The sequence below is a fragment of the Pagrus major genome, chromosome 8 (assembly GCF_040436345.1).
Source record: "Pagrus major chromosome 8, Pma_NU_1.0".
NCBI classification, from domain to species: Eukaryota; Metazoa; Chordata; class Actinopteri; order Spariformes; family Sparidae; genus Pagrus; species Pagrus major.
This window is the reverse complement of record NC_133222.1, coordinates 28,875,815-28,892,316: the sequence shown is the minus strand read 5'-3', so window position 1 is coordinate 28,892,316 and position 16,502 is coordinate 28,875,815. Positions and strand designations below refer to the sequence as shown.

The window sequence follows — 16,502 nt, the reverse complement described above, 5'->3', positions numbered from 1 at the left end:
AGACCGAGGTTTTGTTGGTGGTGTTTTCTGAATTGTTGTTTTTCTGAAATGTTGTTTTCCACAATGTTTCCCCAAATGTCATTTTCTGAAATGTTTTGTTTTGTAAAACGTGTTTTCTGTCTGAAATGTTGTTTTTTGAGAAATATCATTTTTTCTGAAATGTCGTTTTTTTCTGAAATGTTGAGTTATCTGAAATGTTTGTGACATTTGTGTGTCACATTTGTAAATGTATTTTGAATTGTAGGGAATAAGTAAGTTAAGTTAAGTTCATTATTATTTTACTCACATGTATGACAATGACATTTAAAATGTTGGTCTAGAAATTGATATTAATTTACCCATTTCAGCTGGAGGTTCCATGCTTCCCTGGGACAGCATCTGTGTTTTCAGAATTACAGCAGCAGGTTGAAGAGGTGGTGCCGGGTTTGTGGAGGAAGGAGGAGGAAGAGGAAGAAGAGGAAGAAGCACAGGAGCAGAATAATCATCCCTTTTCTGCGTCTTGTGTTTATTCCAGTCAAGTGTGACTGGGCGGCACTCTGGCTCACAGTACTGCAGGCCGAACCTCTCTCCTGTGTCCCTATCACAGAGGCGGAGTCCAGGGTACTTCTCCTTCCCTGTCACTCTCTTGGAAGCAGAGTTTAGCTCAGCAATCAGCAGTGGATCAAACACAGGTGGGAGAACCACATCTGGCTGCTTGAGGTCTAGCAGCCTTTGGTAGTTCCACCGAGCCACCCCTGTCATGCCCTGAGCCTGGAACAGTTCGCATGACACCTGCGTTCCAGTAATCCACTGAGACTGGTGGAAGTCGTAACCCTCCTGCTGTGAGGTCCCTCTGACTGGAATCCATATGGGGACTTTTGCACCTTCACCAGGGACATGGTTAAGCTGCAGAGCTCCCCCATACCTATACAGGATTCCCTCTGTGAGCTCGGGGTCACTGAGGCAGCCACGGAGAATGTGCACCCTCTGAATATGCCACGTCTTCAGCATGGATGGTTTGAAGAGCGGCGTGTTGTTTGGGTCTGTGGTCAGGTAGAAATGCTGGAGAACTTTCTCCACTCTGTCGACCAGTTCTGTTGGCTGTGGAATTCTGGTTCTACAGTGCTCTCTGATGTGCTGTTTTGTTGGATTTGGTGGCTGAATTCCACAAAACTGATACGCATCTTTGAGCTTATGTAGATCCTCCTGATCCACAACAGAAAAGGCAGCGGAGAGGAGCTGACAGAAAGTGCTGAAGAGGGGATGATGCTCTGAAGTACACTCGCGTGTGAAACGCCTCATGCAGTGAAACAAATCCAACTTCACCACAATGTTGGCGTTGTACTGCATGCGGGATGCACAGATGTTCTCCAGAGTCCCTGCAGTAGCCTCAGTAATGATGGACTGTGTGGTCCTCCAGGCATCCCACCTGAGGTGCTCTCTGTGATTAGGGTCCGGGATTTTGAACGGAGCGCAGCAATCTCTGAACACACGGTCAAAAAATATTTTTTGAGAGTTTTTTAATGTTATAAATATGAGAGTGACAGCAAATGCAGATATTTCTTACCTGTCCACCCAGTGGTAATTGGCCTTCTCCACCCTTGCTTCACTGTACCTCTTGGCTAAGCCCCGGTACATGGGTTCAAGGGATTTATCCGTCTCGGACTGCACCATCACCCAGGAGGCAATCATCCAGTTCTCGTTCATGACTGCATAACTTGACATGGTGCCAGATGTCAAGGTCACTTTTCGTGCGACCTTCCTGGTGTGGTCAGATCGGAGGACCTGTCCAAAAGTGCCCTGCAGGAGTTGAGTGATGGCTGGCTCCTGGCGCCGATACTCATCAATGAGGCAGTCAGTCAGGTAGAAGGCAGAGACAGAGACCCCACACCATCCATCTCCGTCATCGTAGGCTCCAAAAGACTGCGTCGTGTCCTCCTTCCTCACAAGGTGACCGAGAGTCTTCTGCCCATAAACCCCAGCCTCAGCATCCCAGACGTTCTGAATGCTGCAGAGGTATGCCAGATGAGCTCGTTCATATTTGAGGTGCATCAGCTCATTCACCTGCTTTGCCATGTCTGAGGGTGACTTGCCAGTGCGTCGCATCTCATGAAGCACAGACTTGCAGATGGCCTTCTTGTAGGTCAGGAATGCTGGCACAATGTTTGTGAACCCGCAATGGCAGTTTACTCAGCCACCGAGGACTGTCAGCAAACCAGACCCTCTTACACATCCTGCAGCTCAGGCGTGAAGCAAAGATGTAGTACTGTCCGCTGGTACCAACAATCACTCGAGGCCTGCCTACACCAGCCGAGACTACATTTTGCTTCGGACAACCATGAAGACACGGGAGCACGTAATTGTTTCTCAGTCTCACCATGATGTCACTCTCCGGTTTCCAAATGAAAAATGGATGGAGCTGAAAGAAATTGCGGGATGGGAGAGTTGACACAGTGTCAATGAGTTCTGGCTGTGGAGGGAGACACCATAATGAAAGGGCGTTTCCTGGCTTCATCATGTGGTGGGACCCAGGCCACAGTCCCAGAGACTGGAGCGCTGTCCTCATCCACATTTTCTGAGGATAAGAACAGGTCCAGCTGTTAATGTCCTGATCTGGTCTCTGTGCGGGTGGGGGAGAGAAGGCAGACGGCCCAGTGCCAGGCCCCATGTGTTTATGAGCGTTTCACCGCATCGACGTGTTGATTAGCCAGTTAGCAGCTAATGTGAGTTTACGGCCGCCATGTTGGGGTAGTAGTACGAGCGCGGGGCAGATACCTTGACAATGAGCCCTCATGAGGGAGCCCGCTGCTCATATTAATATTCTGTGTACTGTTTATGGCCGTTTGCTGCTCATATTAATATTCTGTGTACTGTTTATGGTTGTTTACGGTTTATTAAGAAAATGGTCTAGTATGTTATTTGTATGCATTTTTGGTATTGGGTCGTAATTTTGATTACGTCAGACAATAAGAATCCCTGTGTACGAGACCACAATCGAAGAATGCTGTGTAGCAATTGTCAATATAAGTCCTATTCTTGCATTTTGCAGAAAAGCAACATTAAATGTGTAGCAACAGACTGAGCCAGTGTGTCATCATTCTGCACCCCGCTACATATGTCATTTCCAAGCAGGACCCTGAGCTACAGGGAGGAAGAGGTTAACTTACTAACATTAAAGTAACTTCTGTCGACCCCTAGAGAAGTTCTAATTATAAAAACGTTACTGCCACTTATATCTGGCAGCATTGGCTGACATGAATGAGGCACTGGCAAGAGGGGTAACCTCCTGCCAATGGTGAATGTGGCTGTGGAGGCCCCAAGCTTGCCCAGCACACTTCACAGGTGTGTGTCGTAACGGGAAGCTTTGTTAGGGATGTCTCTGTTGGTCGAACGTGGCACATTGACACACTTTCCATCCACAAACTTTAAAAATAAGGTTGAGATTTCACATTCTTCTGCCTTCTCTTTTCCAGAGATTTGGAAGAACACGACCTGAAAGTCTCCTTCAACGGTGAGTTGTCCCCAAACCTAATCCAACCATCTATTTGAATCTGAAAGTAACTTACTTTAACCCTTAAAACTAAAAAAATCATTTACATTTTTGTAAAATTTAAATACAGGTTGATGTGGAAGATATTATAAAAAAAATGCGAGCACAGCCTACCTCATTTGATTGAATGTTTTTATGACTTATTTTCAAATTGAATGATTTTCTTTATAAAACATTTAGGCTTAAAAATATTTAGTTTTTATTTTCACTCCCAGATGTATCACAAAAAATGAAGACAACAAAAGGGTTAAATAATTAATCTTGTAAAGTGCTGGCAAAGTTTCATTATGACAATTGGCTTGTTCACCTTGATGACCACTACAAACTCCTTGTCCTCATCATGTGCCTGCTTTGTGGAGGTCTGGACTCTACTGACCACTTTTTCTGGTTATATTTTTAATTTCTAGTTGCTCCTTTTCAGAGTAAACATCTGAAGAGGTTGGGAGGCGTTGATGCTGCAGACCATGTTAAGAAGTCAATGGCTGCGTAAGTAACTTTATTTTCCTTTTTGCATTAGTTTATAGTGATTATGTTCCATGCACTGGTACTACCTACTGCCTTTTGTTGGTCGCACAAGCACATGATAATCAATGACCTTGCACGCTGATAAATACTCATTTATATACTTGAAACATTGGCAATGCCACAAAAGTTGATATTTGCAAAATATTTTAATTTGAGAGGTTAGCGTTTGCTAGTACTGATCTGTTTGTTTGTTTTTTTCCCTATTCAGACGCTGTCTTCAGCTCATTTGATACAACAACCAAAGCCCTGCGGTGGTCAATGTTGCCCAATGTTTGGGCCGTTTTTCTCCAGGTTAAACTTCATCGACATGTGTTTTTCATAAAAATTAATGTCGAAAAAAGACTGCTTGTGTGTGACATGTTGGCACACTTGATCATGTCAGATAATAAAGCGTCAGTGAAATGTCTTTATTAATCTTCTTCCAGGTCTTGCTTTGACCAATTGGCTTCTTCCTAGCTGACTGTGCGTGTTGTGAACATTTGAATGACAGTGTATTTGGTGCTTTCCATGTAATGTAGATGAGATCTCTTCAAGATGATTAGTAATCACACAAAAAGATTCTTATGATTGCTATGTCTTACTTGTCTAGTAAAGATAGAATTATGTCCAATAAGAGAGCCATGCACTTATAAACCGTGAGATTTAGTACATCAGTTGATAAAATTGTAATCTTGGGTCAAATACAAGATTTTACAAATGACCACTTTGTTTAGGGTTTTTTGCACCGTGTTTCAGGACAATCACAGATACAGCGTTTCGCAAAGTTAGTGTTAATGTATCCATTTCAAGGTGTTTGGTGTTACTGGAGCTACTGTTGAACACATCAATACTTTAGTGAAAACAGTGTAACAAAAATATATAGTGTGTCAAACTATGTTGAAAAGCAGGACTTTATAGTGACGTTGAAATTTCAACGTTGATTGGATTTGCAAAAGCTAAACTAAAATCACTGATTTAATGTTGGCGAATTCACCTATGTTGAGAAACGTGACGTAGGAATGACGTTGCTATTTCAACGTTGATTAGATTTGCAAAATCTAAACAAAATTCAACGGTTATCAAACACTGGCACCTGACGTTGATTCAACAGTGACTCGACGTTAAAATGCCAGCTGGGACTCGAGACTTCCGCTGACCGAGTCTGCTAACTTCCAGTTTAGTGCTGAGCTAACTTGATAGGGATAAAATGTAATCGGGCGGCTATTCTAGACTGTCCAAATTTTATTGGACTGAATTGCCCAAATTCTGACGGTAAAACGAGTCATTTCGCGGGGGTTGTGAGGCGTTTATTACCGTTTTACAGACGCATCTCTCACAATGTTAGCTTATGGGAAAAAGTCCCCAGTGCATCACACGACGATGTAGGCTTCATGGCCTGGCGCTCTTTGTGGGGGCTTGATCTCGACGATGAGGCCAGCCATCTTCTTTGCAGAGGAAGTTACGGTCAAGCAAACTGCGTTTAATAGTCCTCCTCCTCTTCTTCGTTGGTTTTACCAGCGGACTAAAAACCACACTGCCATCCACTGTATCGGAGTATAAAACATCATGCTATTCACTGACAGGTGCACTGTCTTGAGTGAGTGAGAACGGGATGCGCAGCTCCAAAAATAGAAAATCTATATGTGGCGGCCAATGTTGATATTGTGGCGGATCGCCACAAATAAATTAATGTGTGGGAAACGCTGGTTGTGTTTTCTGAAATGTCATTTTTCTGAAATGATGAGTTATCTGAAATGTTTGAGACATTTGTGTGTCACATTTGTAAATTGATTTTGAATTGTTGGGAATAAGTATCTTGAGTCTATATGAATTTTTTTTTTTTTACTCTCCCCAATACAAAAGTCTGTGAAATTCTGCCAGTGTGTTCATGAGTGAAAATGTTTTCTCTGTTACAAAAGGGTGAATGCATTGGCCGGGAATCGAACCCGGGCCTCCCGCGTGGCAGGCGAGAATTCTACCACTGAACCACCAATGCTGAGTGTGCAGGATCTGAAGTCATGAAACCCGAATGTGCAGACTACATACACACAAATTTGTGTATTACAAGGGTAGACTTGAGCTCAACCACTTATTGTCTTTTTACCAACAGAAACCTTGCATTGGTGGTTAGTGCTAGAAATCTGCCTTGGCACATGGGGAGGGAAGACCGAGGTTTTGTTGGTGGTGTTTTCTGAATTGTTGTTTTTCTGAAATGTTGTGTTTTCTGAAGTGTTGTTTTCCACAATGTTTCCCCAAATGTCATTTTCTGAAATGTTTTGTTTTGTAAAACTTGTTTTCTGTCTGAAATGTTGTTTTTTGTGAAATATCATTTTTTCTGAAATGTCATTTTTTTCTGAAATGTTGAGTTATCTGAAATGTTTGTGACATTTGTGTGTCACATTTGTAAATGTATTTTGAATTGTAGGGAATAAGTATCTTTAGTCTATATGAATCGGTTTGTTTGTTTTTTTCTCGCCCCAATACAAAAGTCTGTGAAAGTCTGCCAGTGTGTTCATGAGTGAAAATACTTGCTCTGTAACAAAAGGTTGAATGCATTGGCCGGGAATCGAACCCGGGCCTCCCGCGCGGGCAGCGAGAATTGTTTAGCTAAACCGCCCTAAACCATTTCCCATTCATTCTCTATGGTAGTGCTAAACCACTACGGACGTAATGCGCCTCCCGGCCACTGAACATTTTGGCGCTGTTCCCGCTTCAACTCCGCGTCTTCTTCCCAACTTTTCTTTGAGTGACTGTGAGTGAAGACGAGCAGTAAGACGACAAGAAACCGACCGACGATTTTGTTCTCAATATTTCACTTCTTCAGTAAAGGTAAGATACTTTTTCATTCATGACCAGATCAATAATGCTCAGATATGTACGTGACGTTTTCGCGGCGAGTCTCGTAGTTTTCTACGGTGAATGACATCGCTCTTTGAGGCTGTATGTAACTCGTAATGTAAACGTAACGTCAGCTAACAGTTAGCTTGGGACTGCATATGTAACTCATGTTAACGTAACGTTAGCTAACAGTGACGCTGGGAAACTTGCCAGTAATGTTAAAGTTATACATATACAGTATGCCGTTGGTTACATGTAATACATGCTTAAGATATTGTCATTAGTATATTTTCGTTTCAGTGGGCAACGTCATGCGTTTTCTCTGTTCAAATTCAGCCGACGGCCAAAACCTACACACAACACGAACGTTGTATTAACTTCGATCCTAAATGTATTGCTATACACGGTTGTTTCTGAGTTCAGGTCAATTGATTTTTATTCTCATTAACACGTTATGCAGGCACGTCATGTAACATTACGCAAAAACGGTGCAGGGGGGTAAATCAATGTATCATGTAAATACAGATACAAAAACAAGATTTTCAAAATATTCACAAGTTTGCATTTAATGAAGTAGTCTCTCTCTCTGTGTGTATATATTAATTTGCATTCGTCTATGACACCTATTGTTGACAATATTATTATTGACACATTAGTGCATGTGTATATAGGTCCTGTTTGTGCATGCGTGTGTATTTTGGGTCTCTGTTTGAATATAAAAAAAACGTGAATATAGAAGAAAGTGTAAACATTGAATTTCCCCTTGAGGGACAAATAAAGGATAACTTCCCTTATTATATATACTTAAAGTATCTTCAGGGAGGATAATCACACTTAAAAGAATATGATTTGTGGTGTTTTTACTGTTCTCAAAATCTTATGACACAAGTAAATGTTTAATACATCTAATACTGTTTCTTCTCCTCTTAATGTATGTTAAATGCCAGCATGCAGAAGAAATTCAGCTTTTTCCCTGGGAGCGTCAGCGTTGTGTTCCGCAAAGGACCTCGAGGCTACCTGCTTAAGGATCCGACGGATGCAGCGAAGCTCCTCAAGGACAACCCCTCCCTGCAGGACAAGTCTGCATCTCTTAGGGAGGATACAGTCAGGCAGAATGCCCTGGCCGTCGTCCGTCAGAGAGGAGGGGATGCCTCTGACTCCACAGAGGTGCTGGGGGAGTATATTCTCCAGTTCGGGAAGTACAAGGGGAAGTCTTTCCGGTGGCTTTTAGAGAATGATGTAGGCTACGTTATGTACCTCATCAGTCACAGGGAGAAGGAAGAGGCTGCAGGAGTGGCAACAACTGTGGGGAACAAAAAGGACAGCTTGCTTTCCTTTGTGAGCTATGCCCGCAGCTTCGAGGAGATCCAGTCTCTTCATTGCTTCGACTCGGGCAAGCCTACAGCTTCAGCAGCCTCAGAGGATGACCAGCTGGTTGGCTTTGGCTATCGTGCCAAGAGCACGTGGCGAGAGGTGTGGGACAGCAGGGCGGACGGCTATGCAGCCTTCATCCTGAAGACAAAGTGTCTTCCTGGGACTAAGATGAGCAGACTGCAGCAGTACTTGCGAAAGCAGGAGTCGTCCTCTGTCCCCTCTCCAAGTGCACAGAGTGGAGCCATGAGTAGGTTTTTTTCAGTATGCACTAAAATTCATTCATTTACATCAAAACACAACTCAGTCGTGGAACACATGCTTGTTTTATTCAAAATGATTAAGTACAAAATATAAAAGTATAATGTACAGCACTCTAATTCTTTCTATCTGTGGCACAGTGATGGATGATGATGAGGAGCTGGAGAGAGCGATGCTGAGCATATCACCCACCAAAGAACTGGTCGAGTGTTGTAAGTAAATATTTGATTTTCTACTGACTCAACATTCAGAATTGTCATTAAAAATGCGAGTCTGCTATACTAAGAAAATCTATTTGTCTACTGCCAGCTGCTGCTTCGTCACCATCGTCATCATTTGCTCCAGCAGGACGAGCCACGGGAATGAAAACAGGTTTAGTGAAAGTTCACACATGTTGGATTGAGCCACCATGAATTGCTCTCCAAAAGGGAACCATGAATTAAACCCTTCTTCTTCTGTGTGTGTTTTCGTTCTGGCCACGTTCTGGCTATGTTTGTGTTCTCGCCATGTTCTGGCCGTGTTCCACTAATGTTGTGTTTGCATGCTGGTGTTCCTACTAACCAATAGGGTTCATGAATTGATCTCCTCAACGTTGAGGGTAAGTACCCATTTTTTTTTCTTCATGCATGGTTATTTAAAATACGAAAAATCATATTGCTTCATCTGCTTTGACTAAAAAAGACTGACGATTATGATATCAGTCCATACACAAATGTGTGTACAAATAAAGTGTATTACCATTATATTACCATTACATTTTTATATCAGAGTAAAGTACCTGCTAGAACCAGCCTGGGGGAAACCAAAGCACAACATAAAAATGACTCCCCACTTTCCCCACTCCCAAAGATGACCACTGCCACAGCAGATGCAATCCAAACAGAATTGATTTATTCATGAACTAGGGCAAGAATAAGCATCAGGGTGAGCCAAGACAAAGAAAACAATCTGTATACTTGTAAATCAGCTTCCGCTGAAAAAACATACAAACAAAGAGGGAAAAAAACATACAGGAAGTTACTCTATGCAGAGGAGAAAAAAGGGAATTAACACAATAGATTCTCAGCCCTACAACTACCAAGACTGCTCCCTCTAAGAGATAGTTACAATATGTACAACAGAGATCACTGTGAGGTCACTAAGTAGTCACCCATCACCGAGCGGCACAGCCCGGTCTGGTTGGGAGTCAGGAAGAAGAGGAGAAAAAGCCGGCATCAGCAGGGGCCATTATAAAGAAGGTGTCGTCAGTCTCCAGCCCAGTGGCCAGCCCCCACCTGTAACTCACAGATCATGGAAAAACAGAACACAAGGTGGCAGGGTTACTCTCAGGCAGGCAGGGAGGGAGAACAGCTCATCAGAATCACACAATCACACTCAAATACAAATTATTATATCAATCAGGATCTTAACAGTACTGTTTGACTTTCTAAAACTTAGCAGATGAAGTAATATTGTAATATTATAATTGTAATAATTATAATTTGTGCTTTGAGCCAGACCAATTGCTTCATGTTTCTAACTGACATCATAATGTCTGTTTCAGTACCATCTGCCTCCCTGTCCAAACCACCACGTGAACTGCAGAAGCCACTAGTAGATGGTAATTAGAGCATAATTTGTTTCTCCATCTTCAGTACATTATACAATACGTTAATACATTAACTGTCTTATGCACTGTGGTAACATCAGGTACACTTCAACATTTACTGAATGCTTTTTCTCATCTGATTGTCTGTCCGTTGTAGCCCCTGAAACCAGTACTGCGAGAACACCTGTCCCCCTTCCCTCTCAGCTGCAATTTCTGGTGAAAGATCTGACTAGTCCCCAGCCAACAGAGAGCACCGTCTCTGCACCAGGTGAGAATTACAGACCGATTTACGTATTCAGTTTTATTTTCTCTTAAACAATGTCTACACTGACATTGTAGACATTCCTTCAAGGCTGTAGAGCAGTGGCAACAAATTTAACAAATCAGTAAAAACAAACACATGCTGCACTATAAATTACATAGAGTTTATTAGTTTTATTTGAACCATACATTTGTCTTTTCAGGCACCCTCCCATCTTCAGAGACCCCCTCTGCCCCTCATACACCTGAACCACTGCACAGTAAGATCTTTTTAGAACTCTTTTATTTATAATCTGTAACATTTCCACATAAAAATGCCCAGAAACAACTAACTTACCTATATTTTGTTCAATTGTGTACTTACTTGCATTATCTCAAGTGTTTCGTACGATGTTCAAACCCAGAGAAATCCGTAATTTCATTCAAGTAGCGAGGCATTACATGTGGTGGCTGGCAGTCGTCTGTCATGAGAACTTCCAAATATGACACACGAGAGTGTGAGGAAGGAAGTCGGCGAACTCGACGAAGCATAACAAAATCTGTTTTTTGAAAAATGTGTTCTTTGTGCTATACAGTCTATAATAAGAAATAAGAAGTGTGAATTTTATGACATCTCACCAGTTTTTTTTAATTCCCTCAGCAGGACCACCGGTTGGTGTCCCCCCACCGACACTCAGACCAGCCCCTCGCACGCCTGAGCCGCCACACAGTAAGATGTTTTCATAACTGCTATGAAGATGTTACGCTGCCCCCGAAATGATTTAATTTATTATACATTCTGTGATGATTATAAAACGACTTAAAAGGACTAAATGTCACTAATTATGTTTTTGTTTTCATGCTTATTTCTACAGCTGGGCCGTCTGCCTTCTCTCCCCCACCCGCACAGACACCAGATCAGGACATTAAGAGCTGGACCTGTTCTTATCCTCAGAAAGTGTGGATGAGGACAGAGCTCCAGTCTCTGGGACTGTGGCCTGGGTCCCACCACATGATGAAGCCAGGAAATTCCCTTTCATTATGGCGTCTCCCTCCACAGCCAGAACTCATTGACACTGTATCAACTCTCCCATCCCGCAATTTCTTTCAGCTCCATCCATTTTTCATTTGGAAACCAGAGAGTGACATCATGGTGAGACTGAGAAACAATTACGTTCTCCCATGTCTTCATGGTTGTCCGAAGCCAGATGTAGTCTCGGCTGGTGTAGGCAGGCCTCGAGTGATTGTTGGTACCAGCGGACAGTACTACATCTTCGCTTCACGCCTGAGCTGCAGGATGTGTAAGAGGGTCTGGTTTGCCGACAGTCCTCGGTGGCTGAGTAAACTGCCATTGCGGTTCACAAACATTGTGCCAGCATTCCTGACCTACAAGAAGGCCATCTGCAAGTCTGTGCTTCATGAGCTGCGACGCACTGGCAAGTCACCCTCGGACATGGCAAAGCAGGTGAATGAGCTGATGCACCTCAAGTATGAACGAGCTCATCTGGCATACCTCTGCAGCATTCAGAATGTCTGGGATGCTGAGGCTGGGGTTTATGGGCAGAAGACTCTCGGTCACCTTGTGAGGAAGGAGGACACGCCGCAGTCTTTTGGAGCCTACGGTGACGCAGATGGATGGTGTGGGGTCTCTGTCTCTGCCTTCTACCTGACTGACTGCCTCATTGATGAGTATCGGCGCCAGGAGCCAGCCATCACTCAACTCCTGCAGGGCACTTTTGGACAGGTCCTCCGATCTGACCACACCAGGAAGGTCGCCCGAAAAGTGACCTTGACATCTGGCACCATGTCAAGTTATGCAGTCATGAATGAGAACTGGATGATTGCCTCCTGGGTGATGGTGCAGTCCGAGACGGATAAGTCCCTTGAACCCATGTACCGGGGCTTAGCCAAGAGGTACAGTGAAGCAAGGGTGGAGAAGGCCAATTACCACTGGGTGGACAGGTAAGAAATATCTGCATTTACTGTCACTCTCATATTTATAACATTAAAAAACTCTCTCAAAAAATATTTTTTGAAATTCTAATCAGCTTCTCCCTGTGTTCAGAGATTGCTGCGCTCCGTTCAAGATCCCGGACCCTAAACACGGAGAGCACCTCAGGTGGGATGCCTGGAGGACCACACAGTCCATCATGACTGAGGCTACTGCAGGGACTCTGGAGAACACCTGTGCATCCCGCACGCAGTACAATGCCAACATTGTGGTGAAGTTGGATTTGTTTCACTGCATGAGGCGTTTCACACGCGAGTGCACTTCAGAGCATCATCCCCTCTTCAGCACCTTCTGTCAGCTCCTCTCCGCTGCCTTTTCTGTTGTGGATCAGGAGGATCTACAGAAGCTCAAAGATGTGTATCAGTTTTGTGGAATTCAGCCACCAAATCCAACAAAACAGCACATCAGAGAGCACTGTAGAACCAGAATTCCACAGCCAACAGAACTGGTCGACAGAGTGGAGAAAGTCCTCCAGCATTTCCACCTGACCACAGACCCAAACAACATGCCGCTCTTCAAACCATCCATGCTGAAGACGTGGCATATTCAGAGGGTGCACATTCTCCGTGGCTGCCTCAGTGACCCCGAGCTCACAGAGGGAATCCTGTATAGGTATGGGGGAACTCTGCAGCTTAACCATGTCCCTGGTGAAGGTGCAAAAGTCCCCATATGGATTCCAGTCAGAGGGACCTCACAGCAGGAGGGTTACCACTTCCACCAGTCACAGTGGATTACTGGAACGCAGGTGTCATGCGAACTGTTCCAGGCTCAGGGCATGACAGGGGTGGCTCGGTGGAACTACCAAAGGCTGCTAGACCTCAAGCAGCCAGATGTGGTTCTCCCACCTGTGTTTGATCCACTGCTGATTGCTGAGCTAAACTCTGCCTCCAAGAGAGTGACAGGGAAGGAGAAGTACCCTGCACTCCGCCTCTGTGATAGGGACACAGGAGAGAGGTTCGGCCTGCAGTACTGTGAGCCAGAGTGCCGCCCAGTCACACTTGACTGGAATAAACACAAGACGCAGAAAAGGGATGATCATTCTGCTCCTGTGCCTCTTCCTCTTCTTCCTCTTCCTCCTCCTTCCTCCACAACCCCGGCACCACCTCTTCAACCTGCTGCTGTAATTATGAAAACACAGATGCTGTCCCAGGGAAGCATGGAACCTCCAGCTGAAATGGGTAAATTAATATCAATTTCTAGACCAACATTTTAAATATCATTGTCATACATGTGAGTAAAATAATAATGAACTCAATTTATTTGACTTGAAATTGCTTTTCTATGTTCCAGAATCCTCAAATATCCCACCGCTGCCACTGCTGTCTTCACCGAGAAGTGTCCGCACTGGACCTATCAAGACTGGTGGACGAGTGTTTGTCCTGGACCACAAGCGCTGGACACAGCCTATGAAGGCAGCTATCGATGGTCTCCTTGACAAATTCCATGGACAGAAGGACATGCTGAAATCTGTTGATAAGGAGTATGCTGCCATGGTCCACCAGTCTGCCACAGATCCCAACAGTCTGCTCCACCCCACAACCAAGCACCACATCAACCAGTACATAAAACACCTGGCAAAAAACCTGAACACCAGTTCATCACTAAACACAAGCCCGGAAAAATTGATGGAGACACAAAAGCTGTGGCAAAGTTTAACCGAGGGGAGTGAAACTCTCCATGTCCCGGTTCTACAACTGCCACATGCAATTGTAAATCCACCAGACACTTCTCCCCTGACACAGCAGGCACTCAGGCAACAAATAGTAGAGGACATAATGCAGCAGCAGCAGCAGCAGCAGCAGCAGCAGCAGCAGCAGCAGCAGCAGCAAAAACCCAGGCAAACAAAAACTTGCCTCTCATGTGGTCAACCGAAGTCTCGGTTTTTAAGTGATGGCTCATCGGTCCATCACTTTTACCAGCAAGGACCTGTGAGATATCACTACTGTTCAAAGAAGGTATTCAAAGCATATTCTGCAGAGGGCCTGACAAACCCTTCCATGCCTTTTGCAGAATTTGCACAGACGCATTTCTTCGCCCGTGAACTGGAGCTGACGAAGCAGAGAGTGGAGGAGAAAGCGGAGAGGAAGAGGAAGCTGCCGGACCCTCCACCTCAGGGAAGAATGTGCCGCTTTTGTCGTACAGAACTTAAGCAAGGCCCAAACAGTGTGCACATTCACACAGGATTCCCAGGGGTGGCTGGAAAATATATTTACTGTCCAGCGAGAATACTGGACACATACAAAAACAAAGGCATGGCCAAAGAAATGACTTGGGGGGAATTTCAAGCCTCACCCTTTTATGCCATGGAAAAGGAGAGGTGGGCAGCAGAGAGGAAGAAGTAGAGAGAGAGTGGGAGGGAGAGAGGGGGAGAGAGAGAGAGAGAGCAGCAGTGGTGATGGAGAGTGAACAGAGAGTGACAGACGATAGCAAGACAGTGAATCAGAGAAATAAAACTTCTCTTTCTGATCTGTTTTGCAGAGGTTACAGGAGCACAAACAAACATGTCCACATCACTGCACGACCCTGTGACTTCACGTGTGATTCTGTAATCATATGTACCAGCTGAAAGCCTTTTTAAATGGTGTGCACTGTGCAACCACTGCCTACTTGGAGCATCACAGGCATACGACGCTGTAGTTACAGTGTTTATTGTTACATTTGTTCATGCAGCAGTTTGCTGACTAAAGTCTAGACACTCCGGATAGGTGACACATTCTGTGTTTTCTTTTAATTTAGTCCCCCTTCTGGACTATGCTATCTCTTGGTTGTTGATAGCACAATATCTGCTTTATTGTTGTGTGTATATACTGTATATATAGGAATAATATAATTTGCCATAGCTGTAAGGTGCTGTAAAGTTTGAGAATCCTCCCTTTGTGTAAATTGTGCTTTGATTAATCTAACTGATTGTTTTATGTCCTTGTATATACAGTATTTCTAATCACTTGCTATATATTCCCTAGTTATACTTCCTTTTTCTATTTGTTTGTACCTACTTCAGCACACTAAGTTCTGCTGAAGAAGAATGAACATTGATTCATTGATTGATTTCAATAAATTACTTGTTTCACTAAATTTCCTCCTCCTAACACTGGTCCGCTTATTTTCAATATGAATAACAGGTCAAACGAATTCATGGTCTGATTAATTTTTTAGTGCAATTGAATGTCACACATATGCTAACATGGTTTTGCAGTGTAAAATTATATACTGACATTACATAACATACTTCAAGTCTTCCTTGATACAGTTCTCCATGATGTACACATTTCAGACTGAACTCATGTAGCTTTTAACCTCTCTCTTGTGAAATTTTGAATAACTAATGCTGGAGTTCAGCACCTCTGGACAGGGAAAGCAAAATTCAGCACCAAGGACAGCAGGCAAAAATATACTGCAATTTCATTGGCTGTCAGTGAATTATAACTATTCGCGGCTGGCCCCCGCGTGGCAGGCGAGAATTCTACCACTGAACCACCAATGCTGAGTGTGCATCTTTTGAAGCCATGAATCCAGAATGTGCAGGCTACATACACAAACATTTGTGTATTACAAGGGTAGACTTGAGCTCAACCACTTATTGTCTTTTTACCAACAGAAACCTTGCATTGGTGGTTAGTGCTAGAAATCTGCATTGGCACATGGGGAGGGAAGACCGAGGTTTTGTTGGTGGTGTTTTCTGAATTGTTGTTTTTCTGAAATGTTGTGTTTTCTGAAATGTTGTTTTCCACAATGTTTCCCCAAATGTCATTTTCTGAAATGTTTTGTTTTATAAAACGTGTTTTCTGTCTGAAATATTGTTTTTTGTGAAATATCTTTTTTTTTCTGAAATGTCATTTTTTCTGAAATGTTGAGTTATCTGAAATGTTTGTGACATTTGTAAATGTATTTTGAATTGTAGGGAATAAGTATCTAGACTCTATATGAATCGTTTTGTGTTTTTTTTTTGTCGCCCCAATATAAAAGTCTGTGAAAGTCTGCCAGTATGTTCATGAGTGAAAATACTTGCTCTGTAACAAAAGGATGAATGCATTGGCCGGGAATCGAACCCGGGCCTCCCGCGTGGCAGGCGAGAATTCTACCACTGAACCACCAATGCTGAGTGTACAACATTTGAAGCCATGAAACCCGAATGTGCAGGCTACATACACACAAATTTG

At 43.6% G+C, this 16,502-nt stretch overlaps 3 protein-coding genes and 2 non-coding genes across 5 annotated transcripts in view; 2 read left to right on the top strand and 3 right to left on the bottom strand.

The window, feature by feature from the left end:
- Window positions 1-16,502, bottom strand: part of ldhd (lactate dehydrogenase D) — a 66,962-nt gene that overhangs the window by 44,974 nt on the left and 5,486 nt on the right. The gene's annotated exons all lie outside the window — the stretch shown is intronic.
- Window positions 5,959-6,029, bottom strand: trnag-gcc (transfer RNA glycine (anticodon GCC)). The gene has a single exon. It is a non-coding gene; the product is annotated as a tRNA-Gly (tRNA).
- On the top strand, window positions 7,820-10,103 carry LOC141000825 (uncharacterized). The gene is made up of 5 exons (XM_073471701.1): window positions 7,820-8,492; window positions 8,644-8,715; window positions 8,813-8,875; window positions 9,071-9,101; window positions 10,047-10,103. The coding sequence occupies exons 1-4, from the start codon at window positions 7,820-7,822 to the stop codon at window positions 9,082-9,084; spliced, it is 822 nt and encodes a 273-aa protein (XP_073327802.1). The 3' UTR covers window positions 9,085-9,101; window positions 10,047-10,103.
- LOC141000635 (uncharacterized) lies at window positions 9,758-15,225 on the top strand. The gene is made up of 7 exons (XM_073471404.1): window positions 9,758-10,103; window positions 10,249-10,359; window positions 10,556-10,612; window positions 10,993-11,061; window positions 11,207-12,293; window positions 12,397-13,520; window positions 13,633-15,225. The coding sequence occupies exons 1-7, from the start codon at window positions 10,013-10,015 to the stop codon at window positions 14,682-14,684; spliced, it is 3,591 nt and encodes a 1,196-aa protein (XP_073327505.1). The 5' UTR covers window positions 9,758-10,012; the 3' UTR covers window positions 14,685-15,225.
- Window positions 16,371-16,441, bottom strand: trnag-gcc (transfer RNA glycine (anticodon GCC)). The gene has a single exon. It is a non-coding gene; the product is annotated as a tRNA-Gly (tRNA).